The sequence below is a fragment of the Perca fluviatilis genome, chromosome 13, assembly GCF_010015445.1.
Source record: "Perca fluviatilis chromosome 13, GENO_Pfluv_1.0, whole genome shotgun sequence".
NCBI lineage: Eukaryota > Metazoa > Chordata > Actinopteri > Perciformes > Percidae > Perca > Perca fluviatilis.
Genome location: NC_053124.1, coordinates 17,788,867 through 17,808,910, shown reverse-complemented (window position 1 = coordinate 17,808,910; position 20,044 = coordinate 17,788,867). Strand labels below are relative to the sequence as shown.

The window sequence follows — 20,044 nt, the reverse complement described above, 5'->3', positions numbered from 1 at the left end:
GTCTGACAGATGCTTGTTGCTGTCAAGTCCTCCCTGTGCTACTAGTCTGGCGTCAGGAATTAAAATATAAATGTGTGTGTGCGCTCCTACTTATGGTTATATTCCCCTTAATTCCTTCACAGGTGCAGGGAAAAGCATCAGCACTCCTCAGGACTTGTTCCGCAGTTCAGGTAAAGAAGCAATGTCAATGTGTATGAAGCCAGTATCAGTGGTGTCATCTTTAGGCCTTTTGTACCAAAATACATAAAGATTTTTTTGTCTAGTTTCCTTCATTTAGATGAAATGATTGAGGAGAAATCTGTAATATAATAAGCATAGGGTTGGGGCTTATCTTGGTCACCATGTGGCCTGTGTATACTGACTTTGTGGTATCATGAAGTAACAATACAAAGACACCCATAGTTTACAAAGGAGGCGTGATGGCCAGCTGTTAAGATAAGAAGATGATTCACTAGAATTTATGGTTCACTTGTAATACAAGTTAAATCTTATCGTTCACCTGCAGACACTCCTGATGCGCCCAGGAAATTGGCTGTCAGCACCCAGTCTCTGGCCATTGGCACCCTGGGAGCCAATCAAGGTGGAGCGCCCCTTAGCCAGAGGAAGAGGCTACTCAAAGCGCCCCCGCTGGCTGAGTTGGACAGCTCCGAATCTGATGTAAGATGTCTGACTCGTATTGTCCGTGCTCATAAAATGATCATCACCCCCTTAGTCTCGCTTCGCCCGACCTTCCTCCACAACGCTGCGGAGCAGGGCCTGGCTAGTCCACACAGCATTCCGGGGTGGGAGAAAAACATGCTCTGGTTTATTGGCATTTCTTCAAGCCAAATCGTCATGGGCGGCGCTAAGCACTGGGCAGAGCCACGGTGACCCTGCAAAATAGCCTTGGAAATTAAAACAACTTTTGAACGTACACACACCAAAACAAGTTAGTCGTGCAACAGAAAACTCAGATAAATAGTAGATGGCCTAGCTAGCTGTCTGGATTTACCCTGCAGAGATCGGAGGAGCATGTAACCATAGTCCTCATAAATCGACTGCAGTTTAAAATTCCAACACAAAGGAAGCGAAAGGTACCGTACATCCGGCCGAAAAGAGTGAAATCCGGAGGAATTTCTGGCGGCAACGGAGCAATCACCGTTGTGGAACGTTGTGGATATAGACTATCACCCCCTTAATCCAGTTCCAAGTTGGCAGCTTAAACAATGTTGATGCAGTATCTCTCAACTTCACTATCCGTGTTTCCAAAAGAAAAAAGTCATTGGCTTTATAATAATTGGATTTATTTTTGCCATGCAATATTCCAAGTCATTTAAAGCGGTATCACGCAACTAAATCAGTGTCATTTTGTGATTGACAGGAGGAGCCCACACGGAGCAGCTCCAGTATGTCCACCTCTTTGATGGAGGACACGTCACCCGAGTCTGTCACAGGGAAGAAGGGTATGAGCTTAGCTGAAACCTATTGTAAGATATTACATTCTGCTTTTTGGCCACTTCAAACATAAGTTGTCTTTATAATGTTCACATGTTGTTCGTTGTTGTTCTTTTTTTGTCCCATGTCTCCAGCTCCTCCAAAGTTCCTGCCGGTCTCTGCTACTCCACAGCCAGACAAGCGTCAGTCTCCACAGAGGCGGCACTCTATCGAGAAGGAGGCCCCCACCAGCGTCTGCCCCTTTGTACCTCCATCCAGACAGAGCTCCAAGTCTTTGGTATGTAAACTGTGGTAGCGATCTCCTTGGATTAACCATTCACAGCCTGGGTGAATGAATTGATGAAGCCTCTGAGGTTGATGACAGAGCTTCCTGCATCAGTTGCAAATAACGTATATTAGGTAATAAACTAAGATAGTCAAATTTATATATTTTCTTTATTTGTATAGCTAAGATTATTCTCCTTTTTAATTAGACTTAGACTTCTCTTTATTGATCCCTTTGGGATGACTCCCGCAAGGAAATTTGATTTCCAGCAGCAGATTTTAGCATCTTACAAAACACTCTTTAAATGGAAAAAAGAATAAACATAAACTTTTAGCTAAATATTTTTACAAAAATAAACAAACAGTAAAACAAAAATAAACTACAAATAAATAAAGATATAGATGGATGGATGGATGGATGGATAGATGGATAGATAGAGATCTATCTATCTATCTATCCATCCATCCATCCATCCATCCATCCATCCATCCAGATACAGTACAGGCCAAAAGTTTGGACACACCTTCTCATTCAATGCGTTTCCTTTATTTTCATGACTATTTACATTGTAGATTCTCACTGAAGGCATCAAAATTATGAATGAACACATATGGAATTATGTACTTAACAAAAAAGTGTTAAATAACTGAAAACATGTCTTATATTTTAGATTCCTCAAAGTAGCCACCCTTTGCTCTGATTACTGCTTTGCACACTCTTGGCATTCTATTGATGCGAGGTAGTCACTTGAAATGGTTTTCCAACAGTCTTGAAGGAGTTCCCAGAGATGCTTAGCACTTGTTGGCCCTTTTGCCTTCACTCTGCGGTCCAGCTCACCCCCAACCATCTTGATTGGGTTCAGGTCCGGTGACTGTGGAGGCCAGGTCATCTGGCGCAGCACTCCATCACTCTCCTTCTTGGTCAAATAGCCCTTACACAGCCTGGAGGTGTGTTTGGGGTCATTGTCCTGTTGAAAAATAAATGATGGTCCAACTAAACGCAAACCGGATGGGATGGCATGTCGCTGCAGGATGCTGTGGTAGCCATGCTGGTTGCAGTATGCCTTCAATTTTGAATAAATCCCCAACAGTGTCACCAGCAAAGCACCCCCACACCATCACACCTCCTCCTCCATGCTTCACGGTGGGAACCAGGCATGTAGAATCCATCCGTTCACCTTTTCTGCGTCGCACAAAGACACGGCGGTTGGAACCAAAGATCTCAAATTTGGACTCATCAGACCAAAGCACAGATTTCCACTGGTCTAATGTCCATTCCTTGTGTTTCTTGGCCCAAACAAATCTCTTCTGCTTGTTGCCTCTCCTTAGCAGTGGTTTCCTAGCAGCTACTTGACCATGAAGGCCTGATTCGCGCAGTCTCCTCTTAACAGTCGTTCTAGAGATATGTCTGCTGCTAGAACTCTGTGTGGCATTCATCTGGTCTCTAATCTGAGCTGCTGTTAACTTGCGATTTCTGAGGCTGGTGACTCGGATGAACTTATCCTCAGCAGCAGAGGTGACTCTTGGTCTTCTTTTCCTGGGGCAGTCCTCATGTGAGCCAGTTTTGTTGTAGCGCTTGATGGTTTTTGCGACTGCACTTGGGGACACATTCATAGTTTTCGCAATTTTCCGGACTGACTGACCTTCATTTGTTAAAGTAATGATGGCCACTCGTTTCTCTTTACTTAGCTGATTGGTTCTTGCCATAATATGAATTCTAACAGTTGTCCAATAGGGCTGTCGGCTGTGTATCAACCTGACTTCTGCACAACACAGCTGATGGTCCCAACCCCATTAATAAGGGAAAAGATTCCACTAATTAACCCTGACAAGGCACACCTGTGAAGTGAAAACCATTTCAGGTGACTACCTCATGAAGCTCATTGAGAGAACACCAAGGGTTTGCAGCGCTATCAAAAAAGCAAAGGGTGGCTACTTTGAGGAATCTAAAATATAAGACATGTTTTCAGTTATTTCACACTTTTTTAGTACATAATTCCATATGTGTTCATTCATAGTTTTGATGCCTTCAGTGAGAATCTACAATGTAAATAGTCATGAAAATAAAGGAAACTCATTGAATGAGAAGGTGTGTCCAAACTTTTGGCCTGTACTGCATATAGGACTGTGTATGGTATTGTGTTATTATACAGTTAATAAATAAATGACATTTAGCATAGATTAGCAGTTAAGAGCAGTTAGAGTGTCAAGGTATGTATGTGAGTAGATTATTAATAATTTATTGCACAGTGTTCTGTTCTGTCTTCTTTACCCTATTTCCTCCTCCCCCCGAGTGAGAGTGATATCAGCTTCTCTTATCAGTCAAAATGAAAATCAGTCCGCTCAGTAATAAAATATAACAAAATAAAATATACTAAAAGAGTAAAAAGTGGTTAAGTGCAGGCATACATGTGGAACTGCGGAGTTTGTAGAGTAACTACTCGTACACATAACAATTCAAATGAACTCTAAGACTACCAAAACCACCGGATATATCTGTTGTATTTACTCCTGTCCTGTGACCGGTCATTCATTTGCTATGAGGTCATTAGTTTTCTGAGTAACTCTGTAGCGGTCGTATGATTCTAGTGAGGTTGATGGATGTAATTGAAACCACAGGACAGGCCGATGTATGAAGGGGATTTAGATGGAATTGGTTCATTCTCACCACTTGCTAATTTAATGACAGACCTCTGGCGCCAAACCAGTGGCCCTGGTTTCAATCATCAATCAGAAGAAATATGCTTAAAACCCTTGGAGGAGACAACTGTCCTGGGGATAGTTGACACACTATTTTATTATATATTTATGCCTTTAATGTTAGTGATTAAATCCTGTCTTGCCTCATTTAAAAATGAGAATAATTAAACTTCTTTGTGACAGATTGAGGTATGAAAAACTCAAACATTTACAGTTTTCTACTCACCCTTTTCACGATAAAATAATGAGTAAGGAGTATTTTCCTTTACCTGAAGCGGTTTTTATTTTCCTTTTTGATACAAGCACATGCTCAAACATGCGTGGCCTTTCACATAGATACATAGAAGTTGAGTTTCTCTAGTAGATGTTAAACAGTAAGATCTTTGTTGCAGTTCCCCTCCCTTTCTGGTACTTGTATTATAAATAAATATTAATATCTCATTAAAATGTTTACACTGGATAGCTGTCTAACCCCAAAGACTTACTTGCAGTCATTTCCTATTTTATATAATGCTGCAGCGCATGGCGGATCCCAGCACCAAGGTAACCTGGTCAACCTTCTGTCTATCCATCACCATCAACTCATTTAAAAATTGTGCTTCATAATATAAGAAGATCAGAGCGGGACAGATTAGGGGAGAAACAGGAGAGAGGGGAAGACTAGCAAGGGTGTGTAAGATGTAGGTCGGCAGCATCCTGGCTGATCCTGCTATCCTGCCATGAGATATGAAGAATGCTATCTCGTTGAACACTTCTCCTTTTGAGAATGTTGCTGTCAGGTGATTTTATTTTAATTTTTTTACATTTCAGTGACAGCCGTGGCCGAAGGCCTTATGTTTTCAGGTCTGTTACATTCTTGTAAAGGCAATCTCTTAGGACCCCCTGTATGGATTTTTGTTCAAATTTGGGCAAAACGTCCACTTGGGTGAACTGATTAGATTTTGGAGGTCAAAGGTTAGGGTCATTGTGACCTCACAAAAAGCGTTTTTGGCCGTAACTCAAGAATTCCTATGCTAATCATGACATTTCACATACGTCTAATAGGTTGAGATGATAAAGTAATAACATTGTACATCCAAAAGGTCAAAGGTCAGGTTCACTGTGACATCATAATAAATGAAGCAAAAAAGCTTTTCTGGCCATTCTTCAACGCCATACTCAGGAACAGAAGGGAGAGATTTGTTTGGATACTGAATTGATGACACTAGAGCCCACCTTGAAGTGTGTGTGGGTGTGTGGAGTCTGGACAGACTGGTTGGTGGAGGCATACAAAGGCGAGGCAGAATTCTAGTTGGGTCATGGGACCATATGATATATTAATGGTACAAGCTTGTGCTAGGAGAGCGTTTTGTGAAATAACTAGTGAACGTTTTGAAAGTTGGCTGTAAATGATAATCTAACTGGCAGCCTCTCAAAAATATCCTTTTAGATCAATATTTTATTAAATTGTATTAAGCATACTGTATGTGTTTAGCTTGTTAGAATATAAGCTTCTGTTTGAACGTCCTGTTCCCTCTGTCTGCTGGTCAGGTGCAAGCCACCAGTGGTGCTCAGGGCACGGTATGTTACTGTTACTGCATATCATCAAAGGCACATACTGAAACACTTTGTGGGGGGCCCATCCAGAATGCCATCTATTTTAATTGTTTTAGATGAATGGGACCTTGTGGTATGACCATTTGTGTGTGAACGGGAGATCTGCGGCATACTGAAAATAGCTCGGGGAAGGTTGAAAAAAAAGATCTGTAAACATTTACTGCAAAGTCTAACATTTTCTAATCCAAGCCAACTGAAGTACAGTGAGAGTAAATGATTGGTGAAGAAGTTCCCTGAGCAATTTTCACTTTGACTTTGGGCACATTAAGCTACTAAGTTCAGACAAAAGATAGATAAATAGGTTGAAAATGTTAAATGGACTCCCAACTATGTCACAAATCTCCTGGCGACCACAGCTTACAGCTTGCAAATTGGTTGCATGAAAAAAATGCTTATAAAACAGCCATAGTATTGTTATAGTTCCATCAAGTAATGTCAAAAGTAAAAGGGATGGTGCAAAACAAAAAGAAAATTCACCATGTTGGGCTGGCTGACTTTAAATCTTATCAGATATGTTTTTTAATATGGACCTGTGATCGGGAATAAAGTAAATTTGATAGCCAAAAGCTGTGGACAACCAACATGACTGGAGTGCTACATTACCAGCATGCTCTGCATTTCCTGTTGTCACACTGTTATGTCAGTGGAAGCATCATTTGTGGGTCACAGAGAGCATAGAAGATTGGTGTTTTCGCCTTCACCATCTCACTGCATGCTTGGTCTTTTGGTTATGTGGGTGTGCACTGGGCAGTAGATACCATCACTCCTTGCTGTTGCACTGTTTTGGGTAATCTGTTTCCTAATCTGCATATGTAAGGGTTGTTTGCTGATGTGATGTTTTTCCCTCCAGGAGGAGTTCTGCTACCCGGTGGAGTGTCTGGCGCTGACTGTGGAGGAGGTGATGCACATCAGACAGGTTCTGGTCAAGGCCGAGCTGGAGAAGTTTCAGCAGTACAAAGAGATCTACACTGCCCTCAAGAAAGGAAAGGTAGACCCCACATACAGAGTTTTTGGGAGTGATAATTTCCCTCAGTCATCAATTCAATGCAACATATTCTATGTACCTTCTTCACCTCACCTCATGCTTTCCTCTAGGTTTGCTTCTCATGTCGGATGAAGAAGTTCTCTCTCTTTACCTGGTCCTACACCTGCCAGTTCTGCAAAAGGTAATTTGAATCACTAATACTAGAACTACTCAACTTAAAGGGGAGCTCCACCAATTGTACACATCAAAGTCTGTTTACACTTGTTGGGGAGTACTACTAGTTAGAAAGGAAGTGAGCTTACCAGACCTCTGTAGTCCACTTCTCATCTAAGCTTGAGGCTAGCGACTCGAGACTGGCCGCTACTAGTTTAACACACTCGAATCTCCGACCCAACTCTCTCTGTTTGTGTTGCATTTTGGGTACTAAGAATGTGTGGAATAAAAAAGACGGTATCTTTGGTTCTGCTGCATCAATCCTAATCCTTTTGGTTTTAAACGGTCCACTATGAGTCTAATATTGTTATCGGAGTAAATTGGTGGAGTGCTGTTTCAGTATAGTGTCCGTTCAGTAATGTTCAACTAACAGCAAATTTTTATCTTCTCCAGGCCTGTGTGTTCCCAGTGCTCTAAAAAGGTAGACGGCTGTTTATTCAACACACTTTTGAACACTCACTTTTTTGAATTTGTTGACACTCTTGACACCTGCTTGCATCAATGGGTCCATTTAAAAAAAAATCTAACATTTTGTGTATTTTTTATTTATTTTTTTACCTCAGATGCGACTGCCACCTAAGCCCTACTCCACCTTGCCCATTTATTCTTTGGGCCCCAGTGCTGTGGCTAAAGAAGAGGCAAGTGGAGCGTTTGGCCCTGCTGATCCAGAAAAGCACCCATTTGGGTCTGGACACAGCAGACACAGCCAACGCAGAAGTGTTTACAAGTATGTTATTATGGAACTCCCATTTCTTTTTATATACTGAGGAAATATAGTGAAACTGTCACGCTTTTTCAGATCAGTTCATTGTTTCTTTCCGTCCTCAGGTCATCTAAGCAAAGCAGCAGCAGTAGTAGCAGCAAAGATGGCCGGTCACAGGACGAGCCAGAGCTGCCCAAGGAGTTTACTGAGGACTGGGTCACCATGGAGATCTGCGTAGACTGCAAAAAGTTCATCATGGAGATCATCTCTTCCAGCAAGCGCAGCCTGTGCGTGGCCACCAAACGTGCCCGTCTCAATCGCAAAACCCAATCCTTCTACATGTCCTCGTCTAACTCGGTCAACTTCAGGCCGTCTGAGCGCGCCATCAATGAAGTGTAGAAAGCGGGACTGCCCTGTGCACTTTTCTTCACGCCTCTCCCAGAGCTTAGTTGTTCAATGAAGAAGAAACAACCTTTTAATGAAGCCAGTCCATCCCACCCCAAAGTTAGTAAAGGTTATTATACTTTACCCCATCTCAGGAAAAGTTGGCACGCTATGATTGGTCAGGACTGTATCATAGCTGCCAGATAACAAAGGAGAGCCATGTTTCTATAAGTCAGTGATCTTCAGGACACAGTGGTAAAATGGTTAAATTAAAGGTGCTGTAGGTAGGATTGCGAAGATCCAGGACGCAGCCAAAAAATTTGAACGTCGACAACTTCTCAGTCCCTCCCCCCTTTCCGCTAAAGCCCAAAACGTTCTCCTAAGCAACTCCCTCCACAAGGGAGAATGAATGCATGTGCATGAGCAGTGATTGACACGCAGTTCGACCCCCCCCCCACAGGCTGTAGAGCAGAGGAGCCAGACTTTTTTTTTTTTTTTTTTTTAATTACCTACTTCATGTAGTTCATGTAAGTCTTACCTACTGCACCTTTAAGTTGCTGATGTCGCTAGTGTGAACCAGGTAAGATAATGTATATTTGACACGAGCGTGATCAGATGATACAGAAAGCCAAAAGCTGCGGTGATAATGTGTAAATAGTATAACGGCCCGTCCCTAATCTTGGCTAATAAATGCATTTTCCAGTTCCTGTTTACTTCTAGCACTCAGGATGAACAACAGATTGTCTTTTGACAGAAATGCACTGTAGATCCTCCTGTCAGTTTTTTTTTTTTTTTGGTAGACCTCTTCCACTACCCTGCCCCCCGCTCTTATTCTTCCAGCAACAATTATGCCAAATGTTACATCATTTTTTAGCCAGTTTAAATGCATATTTACTGTTCTCTCATGTTGTAGGGACGACACGTTGAAGGGCGAGAATAGTCAAATTATTTTTCTGGGTGGGATTTTAGCTATGAGTTTTAATTTATATTCAATTCTGTGCCTAGTGCCAAAATGTAATTTCTTTCTTTGAATGCCTTTTGTAGTTATGGACCTATTGTACATATGTGTGATAAACATAATGGGGGACCTTTTTAGGGTAGTCAAAGGTTTCTTGCCCTTTCCATGTTAAAAGCTAGGCAACAGAAGCACAGAAATGTAGGGTTATGAATGTGTACATGCTGTATATCTTAATTGTTCTAAATTTAATATAAAAAAAACTTAACTCAGTAGTATAATTTTACCATGTTTTAGGATTTCTGCCTCTGGAGTTTATTTGAAATTCTTCTCTGAAACCTTTATTATTAGTGTTATGTTTGTGTCAATATTAAAATTTTATTTCTATTGTATAGTTTATAAACTCCTCAGTGTTAAAATACTCCTCTAAATCGCACTTTTCTTGGACCAGTTTATTGTTAATGTTGGGTTCTTGTCTTTAATAATAATTAAAATCTTTTTTTTTCACCTCTTGGGGGGTGGGACGGGGGGTCCATAGTGGCCCCGAGTTCCCGTGTGCGCGTGTGTGTGTGTGTGTGTGTGTGTGTGTGTGTGTGTGTGTGTGTGTGTGTGTGTGTGTGTGTGTGTGTGTGTGTGTGTGTGTGTGTGTGTGTGTGTGTGTGTGTGTGTGTGTGTGTATTTTGTGTGAGAATGGAATAATGGCCAAAACTAAACACTCCATTCATTGAATGTAGGCAAGTATATAACTGTCATTGAATATGCTTTATGAACGTGTTATTCCTCTCAAAAGACTTTCTCAAACACACACGTTCATATAGTGTGTTTTGTGACTGTTACCAAATTAATACGAAGCCTAACCAGCTTGTTCAATAACGATGCCATGTGCCAGTGAAACCGTACATCTGACCAGTTTTATTTTAGACCTATGTAAGGAATGTATGCATGCTGTACTGTGATCGGTTTGTTTTTATCAAAAGAATTCTAATAAAATCGTCATGATTCATACTTTGACTCATGCAGAATTTAAAGCCTGGTGTTAAATTTAGTTTCAGGGATGTGCAGTATTGGACAGCAGAGGGAGATGGAGGTACAATGAGAGGAAATTCTTCTGTTGCACTTCACATCACCCTGTGGTCTTGGGGACACCAGGTGGTGGAAGGTGTGTATTGCAGTATCTTGCAGTAATTGATGTATCCGATTATGCTCATTGATTGTTGTCATACAATGTTTGCAGTTGACCAGATGCAATAGTTATCATTTTAGAAAAGTACATTACATTTCAAACACTTAGCAAGTAGTACTATTTTAACTTAATCTAATAGTTTACTTTTCTTATTTTAGGCTCTTTTTTAAAAAATATTAATAAAAAATAATTCACAATGTTAAATTGTTTGTTGCTTATTTTTACTGAAATGCTACTGTATGTTTCTTCTCGCTTAGTAGCTTTCAGAATTAAGTGAATTTTCAGAGTACTGAAAGTTAAGTATATGTTGTAGCCAATTTTGCATTATTGCCAAAACAATATCAAAACAAAACCTTTTTAGTTGTAGCTTGCACCTAATTTTCAAATTGAAGTCATACTGTATCCGAAGAGGGTGATGTATCTGGTCTTTAGTAGGACTTTTGTGAAAGAAAAAGGCAGAATCTCTTAGCATTTCTTCTCCACCTCTGGCCATATAGGTGCAAACCTTAATCCCCCTGTCCATCACATTAATACAGGGGTAAGGTTACAGACTGGGAATAGACTATCTCACATGGCACAGCAGGGAAACCCTTGCTTTCTCTTTAATGAGAAAATAAACTAATCTATATTTTTCTAGTTATTGAGATCTGAGTCTATAATCAAGAACTAAAGGGCCTTGACACATTTGTTTACAAAAGGAGAAATGGGATGTTACTGATTGATTTTAGGTTATATTTTATAATCTATTTCTTACTACGTGTTATGTAGCGTAGGGTAAGTAGATGTTGATGGCAGCATGCATGTTGCTCCTGTGCATATAATTCTTCTAACAATACACACACACACACACACACACACACACACACACACACACACACACACAGAATGGGCTAGAAATGAAATGCTATCCCTTGATGTGTTAGTAACAGACACTGAAAATAACCTGCTAGGCCACTGGCTCTCTGAAGGGTGACCCTCACACACTGGTTTCTATGGAAAGACCGCAAGTAAACACACACACACACACACACACACACACACACACACACACACACACACACACACACACACACACACACACACACACACACACACACACACACACACACACACACACAGTCAAACAGTCTGAATAGGCTGTGGATTTAGCAGCAGCTCAATAAAAAGTTTCACAGGGTGTTGCTCTGAAATGCTGCTCTGGCTAATTGAGTTGAGCATATGACATCTGACTCAGCTGATGGCAAGCTATTCATAATGGTCACAGTCCTAATTGATTTAAACTTCAAAGTTCAATGTTTGAGTTTAGACATTCTGCTGGCTGTCATTTATCATTCTGCACAGTTTATGTCTTGATAATAATTTGGTTGGGCATCAGGTATTGAATCCACACACAGACACATACACAGAGGGTTATTGTGAGTCATTCAAAGTGACCGGGCTAACAAGGAGCCATTTAACTCTATTAATGTGGAGTGTGATGAAATTCCCCTTTGGTTGCTGCTCCTGGGCAAGTTTTAATGTTTCCCCACTAATGGGCAGGGATTACAATGTATAAGTGAAATCTGATCCTGCATTTCTTCCCCTAAGGTCAGCTTCACCGGATGACTGCATACAATCAGGCCATACCATGCAAACAGTGAGCCTCTCAGGGGGGGTAACTGGTAACTAGATATTTTGCCTACATGTGGAGCTCTTTGATGAGAATGTGGCCTGAAGGGTCAAGAGGTTGGCAGTCATACTGTGTACATGTATTGTTTAAATGCCAGCTAAACTGTTTCTAAACTTTCTATCATAATTCCTATAATAACTACACCAAAGTATATTTGTTGCAGTCGTACTTCATGATGTATGGAGAACAAATGTGTCACCTGATAGCCAGCTGACATGTTTCTGTGCCTGTGTCAACAATGTTTCCCTTGGGTATGATAGCAACATGACTCAGCCAGTCTGCAGACCGATAGAGAACCATTTAAATCTGCACCAAGTTCCACCAAAGACCAGTAAAGCGATAACATTTGTACCGCTGTCCAAAACAGATTATTATTTGTTCTCGTGTGCAGAGAAATTTAAAGCACTAAATTAAGAAATTGTCTTTGCAGTATCACCACATACACATACATAAATTACTGTGTTCCTTTATAATCCAAGTCGCAAACAGGGAAATCAATATTCAAAATAAAAGCATAGTGTATAATAGGAAAGAAAACATTTTAAAGAAAGAAAGTCAATTGTGCAAGTAACTGCAACACACTTGTTACTTGATCAGTGATGCAATCTTAAATAGACTCACTACAGGGATGCGTGCCATGCATGATCCAAATGGGTGATAATGTGGTTGCCATGGCAACTGTTACCAGGGTTAGGGGCTGGAGCACAACAATGAATGTATGCTCTATAAGGACCAAGACAGAAGTAACAGTAGTTCCATAGTCTCATTGTCTTACATTTTCCTCTGATACATTATAGCTTTTGTTCTCAGATGAATAAAAGGTTGATTTCATATCAGTGGAAATGTTAGTGAGAAACCACCTGCGGGTTACATGTGTACATGTGCCCACTGCAAACCCTGAAAATCTTCCCCACACCAACACCATTTCCAGTCATAGTTGTCCTTATCAGGTCACTGCAGCATCCCATACCCTTGCCTCAAAGCCAGCATTGTCACATGTCCTCACATCAACATAGCTGCCTGTGAAGCCATTTTCTTTATCCAACAACAACTGCAACTGTGGTGAAATTAAAAGTAAACCACCACTGAAATAGACACATTTTGGTGTTTACAGTGCTCCAAATAATCAAAACATCTTTTCATTATTTTTCATGTTTCATACACTAGTACACTACAGATGTTGCAAGCAAAAACATTCATGAGACAATTATAGAGAACATGCTTCGTTGGGGGTTCTCCAAGTCAGCCAGCTAAACTGGAATAAAGTTGGCCCAGATCATTTTGTTTAAGTGAAATTGTGCTTCTCATTGACATCTCAGCGAGTGCACTCTGATAGAAGCATGTGGGTCAAGGAGGAATGTATTTACTATAAAGTGCAAATTATATTAGCTATCTGATCTGTTATTTTCAGTTTTTCATGAGAAGCCGAGCTCATGGAGTTAACAAGCAGCCATTACCTATGTATTTAATTGTTAGAGGGAATTCAACTGCAGCTGCCAGGCAGTTGTATGCTGTGTATAAATGTCTGGGAAATTAAAGCATTAACACTTAGTTACCATCAAACGAGCGCAGCCATCTACGGAAAGAGCTTTTTGGATTATGTGTCTGAACAGCTGCTTGTTGTGTAAGCATGTCTGCCTCTCGTCATCTCGTGGGTTCTCAGTTCAGATCCACCCCAGGTGTCTTAGGGATGACACCCAGCTTGGCCTAACGTGCTGCTAAGTTATGGCAGAGACTGAGCTGCATGAAGGAATGCAGTCAGTTTAAAATGGTTAAAGTGGTTCATTTGTGTAGTTGGTGGGTCATGGTGGGTTGGGTCTGTTGGAAACACAGACTAGCGGCAGGGAGCCGTGGTCAAATAGCTTGTACGGCAAAGAACCTTTCGAGGTCCAAACGTCTGTCTTGGGGTCGTAACATTCGAAGCAGTCGGAGTCCTCGATGACATCGTGGCCGTTGAGGATGCGTCCACCGGTGACATAGAGCTTGTTGTTGATCACTGTAGCGCTGTGATGCATCCGTCGCTCCTTCAAGTTCTCACACTTGACAAATTTGTTGGCTTTGGTGTCGTAGGCGATCATTCGCCTGGTGTATCCTGGAAATTAGATTTTCATTGAGCACACTTTAAAGAATACGTCTGGTGGTGATGTTTTATATTTTTTTAAACAAATCCAATGAAAAGACAAAAACCAACAATAACTGTAAAGTAGTTTACAGTATAAGTATCCAAAGCCTGATTTAGTTTATTTCTGTGTCATAGAGCTCCATTGTTGTTAGAAAACTATTAAAAACACATCACTGAGTCACACTGGGAGACATGTTCTTTTATTACAGTTAATGTGGGTACTGTAGTTTATTTTGAGTCTTTGTAACATTTGATAAAAACTACAGTGCCCAGGTGTTTTAGGAAGTTATACCCTTGAAAAAACTGAAACTATATATTTGTGAGGTGTTTTTTATTTTATTTTTTCAAGATTTATATCTTTAATAGGAAGCAATGCCAGAAACAGATTTGTAAACACCTTTAAAAATCCATTAAAATTCCCATCTACTGTAAAGATGTTAATAACTACATCTATAATGTAAAACTGTGCAGCTGGGGGAACCATTCTCTGAGCTCACCTCCTATGATGTAGATCTTGTCTTCAATGACAGCAGCAGGAGCACAAACATTTTTCACCGTCCTTGTTTCTAGCCTGGACCACAAGTTGCGAGAGATGTGATACACCTGTTGACACACCACAAACATCAACAGACAGTCAACCTCTTTACTGCAGCATCAACTGACTGCTTGTGTGACATTAGTCAACTAGTGAATTTCTAATTTTCTATCTGCAATTAATGACAATGAATTCTGTTTAAGGCCATGTTTGTATTTGAGTGGCAACAATGCAGTAATTGGACTGTAACACTGATTCAATGCAGCTAAAATGAGAAGTCTGACTCTACCTGAATCAGCCTGACTGGATTCTGCATGGCGTCCTCTCCTCCAAAAACATAGATCCTCTGATCACTGGCTGCAACAGCTGGATGCAGCACTGCTGTGGGCATTGGTGCCATGGCCTCCCATTGATTAAACATACTGTTATATCTCTCTACTGACTGAGAGATCTTCTTGTCTACCCCAATGCCTCCTAACACAAAAATAAAGTGCAGATAGGACACACTTTGGTGGGCATATCGTGGCTCCAACATTGGCTCAGCAGTTCGCCACTGGTTGGTCTTCAGGGACAGTGTGTAAACTGTGGCACTGACTGAGCTGTCACCTGATGTCATGCAGAGGCTGAGCCCACCAAGCACATAGAGGATGCTATGAATACACACATATGCAGCTTTGTAGAGGCGCAGAGGGAGCTTGGCCAACCACTGCCAACGATGAGTCCTTTCATCATATAGTAGGGCTTCTCGTGAGGTCTGCTCATTGTTTTTGCGTCCTCCAACCACCACCAGTGTTTCTCTGCAGGTGTAACGTCGTGGTGTGGTCCAAAGTGGCTTGAGCTCGCGGCTACACTTGGTGCTGACTGTAAGCATGAGGCGGCGCACTGACTCGATTATCTCAGTACAGAGGGTGGAGGACTGCACCAGTGGGTCATTGGCAATGAACTGGAAGAGGTAAGTTGGATGGATGTAGCGAAGGCGGACTTTCTTGAAGAGATCATGGATTGCGCCACGTCGTGAGAACGGGTCATGGTGGATCCACGCCAGGAGGGTCTCAAACACTTGCTCCTCCTCAGCACAAAGTCGGTCGTCTTCTAGGTAACACATGAGCTCAGGAAGAGACAACTCACAGAAGTCTTCTGTAGCAGCTACATCAGAGAAACACCTCACAGCCATCTCCTTCGCCCTCTCCCTCAAACTTTCACAGTGAAGGATCTCAGAGAGTCGTATCATGCTCAGACAGTTTTCTGGACTCAGCTGCTCCTGGAGGAACATGGAACAGGCCTCAAAGAGTCCTCCATAGTGAAGCATGGAGGCTGCCTGCATGAGTGGGAGCACAATCTCCATGGTGATAGTGATGCAGCCTGTGTAGACATAGTCCACGATGCCACTGAGGACATTTGAAGAGATTCCCTTCAGATTCACTCGGGCCTGACTGCTCTCCAGGAAGTTGCTGCAGAACATGGCGCGGAAGTATGGGCTGCTGGACACCAAGACGTTCCTGTGGCAGGGGATCTCCTGGTGCTCGGTGCAGAGCAGGACATCTGTCAGGATACGCTCCTGACGGAGGATGTTGAGCTGGGCAAGAAGGTGGGAGGGAAGTTCTGAGTCTTTGAAAGAGAAAACTTCTCGTGGTCTTAAGGCCATTCTGTGGAGAAGGAAACGAGAGACTCTGTGATCATAGTGTTGTATTTCTAGAGTCCATTGGAAAGAGATGGTTGACAAAAACACAGGCATACTCTGACATTACACAGTTCTATTAAAACATATATATATATATATATATATCCATACCATAGAGTTCACTAAATAACACATTATTCATCTCTACATCTCATTTGTTTTCCGTAAAAAAAAAGAATAAAAAAAAAAGTAAAAATGTGGTTTTACAGGAGGTGAGGTGCTGGACTCTTTATTTGACCCTACAAAGGGACTTCCTGGAGTCTCACCGTGAGGTTGCCAGGAAGTCACCATTTATTTCTGAAAATTTAAAACTATTCCTTTAAGGTCCAAAAGTAGAAAGTGATGCCGCTACAAAAAGTTCTTGATTGGATCTACCAATAACCTACCAAATTACACATCTCGTCCTGGTGTTTTTTTCTACCAGGACAGAAGCTGGTGTTTCAGCCAATAAGGTAAGGTTAGTTATTTTTAAACAGTGTATTATGCATTATGCTTTCAAGTAATGTTGGGATTATAGCATTATTTTAAATTGTATCTGGCTTTCACCTTTGCCCTCAAACTAACCATGCAGATCCCTGTGATAGAAAACACTTTAATTTATCAGCTCACTCTCAAACTCTTAACACTTCGGCTGAGCAGCTGTCCTTAATGTGACGATTACTGAGTCACTGATTTCTATTTTTAACCCCTCTAAATTAGCTTGATGCATCAATGAAGCATTAGGCCATATCTCCCTTATCAAGCAGCCCATCACTGCTAACATTGACAGAACCGTGTCAACAGACCATCTGTGTCTGTCTCTCCATCACCTCTAAATGGCTCTCTCTGGACCTCTCCTTCCCTGACTTTTTCTGCTGCTATTTTCTATATGTTATGTTTTTCCTCCACTATATTCCTCCTCTCTTATAGTGTCAGTCTGTCTCTCCCTGGTTGGAGGGCTTGTGATGGTTTAAAGAGTGGTACTTATCATGGGGCTACTAGCAATACTAGCAAGTCTTCTAATGACCCCCTGTGACAGCTACTGATTTACTACCACTTACGGGGCCCAGCCTGGCTGATATTATTGTACATTATGAAATGACAACTAACGTTTTTTTCCTCAGATCTTACACAAGACCTGCTGGAAGAGACCAAGATCTCCTTATGATCAATCAGAAAACTTGAGTCACACTCATGCATCGATAATATTCAATAATTTGGAATACTTTCTAGTCAGTCATCAATGTTTATGACAATTTACCATGTAACCAATATGGCTTTGTGTGCTCTCTTGTGAGAGAGATTATATATATATATATATATATATATATATATATATATATATATATATACACACCTGGGAAATCAGAAACTATTATATATATAAAATTATTTATATATACTGTATACAGTATATAATGAATATATAAATATATAAATATATATATATATCTATATATATATATAGATATATATCTATATATATCTATATACATATATATATATATATATATATATATATATAAAATAGTTTCTGATTTCCCAATGACATGTATTAACACCTTATTGTATCTACACATTCTATAACACCAAACTTGAATAAGACCATTTATGATAAAAATCTATTAATACAATTAATGCAGATAATGAAGCAATTGCTGAACAAAAGAACGGAAAGAAACGTGCTGCTGATGAACCTGTTGCCAGTACATTAGCAACATCTGTGACTGAGTGAATCCTTAAAACGAAAATAATATAATGTCCGCAACACTGCTTTAAACTCCCATATTTAATATAAAAATGCAACGTTTCGACCCAGCTGGGTCTTCTTCAGGCAAAACTTGATAAGGGACTCATGATAATGATTTCTGAGTGAATCCTTACCTCCTGCTCAGAAAATAAATAATATCCAAAATGTCTGGTCTGTCTGGTCAGAAAAAAAGTATCAGTTCCAATCAAAAGAGGACCAAAACATTATCCAGAGAGAACGTGGGTAGAGTAGTCATAGAGAGAAAAGAAGCATGACACAGAGAAACGACAAGGCTGTGGAGCTCGCCATGAGGCCACTGTGTACATTCCTACAGCTAAGAATAGTATCCCAGGCCACTGTGACTCCAGCCGGACCTCTCATGTGACACAGGGCTGTTTGGTACCCAGTTGCCAGCTTAACAGCTCTGCCAGGATCCAGTGGAGAGAGTGTTTACATTCAGGGGAGGGAGAACCATCATAGGTTCCTGACTCAGCCATCGAGCCCACCCAAGCTGGTGGTAATCAATGAGTCCCCAAGCTGCTAACCCTTGTCCATCTTCCTGTGCTGTTTAAGTCCTCCCCTCCTCCTCCTCCTCCATCATGTGTGTAACCCAGGGTAAATGTAAATATAGAGCAGTGCTGATGGGCCAGCTTGATCAGGAGAAACAGCTGTAAGAACAGTTTGCGTCAAGATGTGGTGCTGTTTGTGTGCGTTGGTTCATGCACAACTGAAGATGACTACTGTTACTACTACTATTACTACTACTACTACTAGTATGACCACTTCTACTCACCTGTTTAAGTGTCAGTTATCATGTGGCCATGTATGTGTCACGTTGCAAAATAGCATACAAAACCCTCTATCCTGGATATAGTGGAGATATATGTACTGTGGTCTCAGTGGCATATTTGGACAATGAAATCAAGTTGTGATTGTATTTGAGGCCATTGTTTGATAATCCATATGATATTTTTTTTACTATACTACTCCATTCTAAAAATACTACCCCATTAAAATAGAATAATACAGCGTGAAGAACTCTTTGACTGATATAGAGTTTCCAAACTGGGGGTCCCAAGATAAATCTGATTTTAAGATAATTGCAAAAATATCCTTACCAAGTCATTTTTGCTTGGTCCTGATTTGGTGACACTCGTGGTTACTAGTGCACCTAGCACCTAGATGCACTGTTTACTTTGCATTAGCAGTAACTTAATGCAACTCTGATAAGGTGTTAGAAGAGTGAACAATAAGGGAGGCTATAAACAGTACAACTTATGATTATATGCACTGTTTCCTGCAAATCACACATTTGAATCCAGGGTGATAATGGTGGACTCCGCCAATAACAATGAAAAAACAACTATATAGAGAGTGATTACAGAGTGTGAATACAGTGATGGCTATTGCTAGAAAATATCGACAATAGATGGCATCCAAAACAGAGTTTGATAATCTTAAGGATTCTAACTTTAAACTCTTCCGTTCTTTAAACAAGTGAAAAAAATCTGCCAGTGCAGTGAGACTACTACTACGTCAACTTGTTTCAAATTGAAATGCCTTGATATTATGGAGGTGTTAAGCAGTGTTATGTGTGGGTTGCAACCAATGTTAACAAAATTATGTTTTTTGATGTTTTTTGTCTAATATCTATGTCTACCTTCACCTCTTAAGGCCTATACATATTCTTCAAATGAAACAGCCTGAGAAGGAAAACTGTTCCAAGCTCATATCCACATTGAAACCAGAACCTCTGACAAGAAGTCACAAGTAGACATTGCTTCATTCTAACGAGTCAGGAGCCAAAAAGGCTGGGAACAAGCGGTGTACTCTCATTCCTTGCTGAAAGATAAAAATTACTCTGGATAGAATCTTTTGTAACATTATTTAA

General features: G+C 40.8%; 2 protein-coding genes across 2 annotated transcripts in view; one reads left to right on the top strand and one right to left on the bottom strand.

Moving 5' to 3' along the window:
• Positions 1 to 8,658, top strand: part of spire1a (spire-type actin nucleation factor 1a) — a 36,378-nt gene extending 27,720 nt beyond the window's left edge. The window contains exons 7-17 of the mRNA XM_039820913.1: positions 123 to 170; positions 506 to 657; positions 1,361 to 1,442; positions 1,569 to 1,711; positions 4,918 to 4,941; positions 5,929 to 5,958; positions 6,845 to 6,982; positions 7,090 to 7,160; positions 7,586 to 7,613; positions 7,756 to 7,919; positions 8,021 to 8,658. Coding sequence (XP_039676847.1) covers positions 123 to 170; positions 506 to 657; positions 1,361 to 1,442; positions 1,569 to 1,711; positions 4,918 to 4,941; positions 5,929 to 5,958; positions 6,845 to 6,982; positions 7,090 to 7,160; positions 7,586 to 7,613; positions 7,756 to 7,919; positions 8,021 to 8,294 — 1,154 coding nt within the window. The 3' untranslated portion in view covers positions 8,295 to 8,658. The remainder of the gene's footprint in view (positions 1 to 122; positions 171 to 505; positions 658 to 1,360; positions 1,443 to 1,568; positions 1,712 to 4,917; positions 4,942 to 5,928; positions 5,959 to 6,844; positions 6,983 to 7,089; positions 7,161 to 7,585; positions 7,614 to 7,755; positions 7,920 to 8,020) is intronic.
• A 3,878-nt stretch (positions 8,659 to 12,536) lies between these two features.
• On the bottom strand, positions 12,537 to 18,547 carry klhl38a (kelch-like family member 38a). The gene is made up of 4 exons (XM_039819351.1): positions 18,288 to 18,547; positions 15,033 to 16,389; positions 14,706 to 14,811; positions 12,537 to 14,178 (listed from the first exon to the last, which is right to left on the bottom strand). The coding sequence occupies exons 2-4, from the start codon at positions 16,386 to 16,388 to the stop codon at positions 13,889 to 13,891; spliced, it is 1,752 nt and encodes a 583-aa protein (XP_039675285.1). The 5' UTR covers position 16,389; positions 18,288 to 18,547; the 3' UTR covers positions 12,537 to 13,888.
• Between the last annotated feature and the right edge of the window lie 1,497 nt (positions 18,548 to 20,044).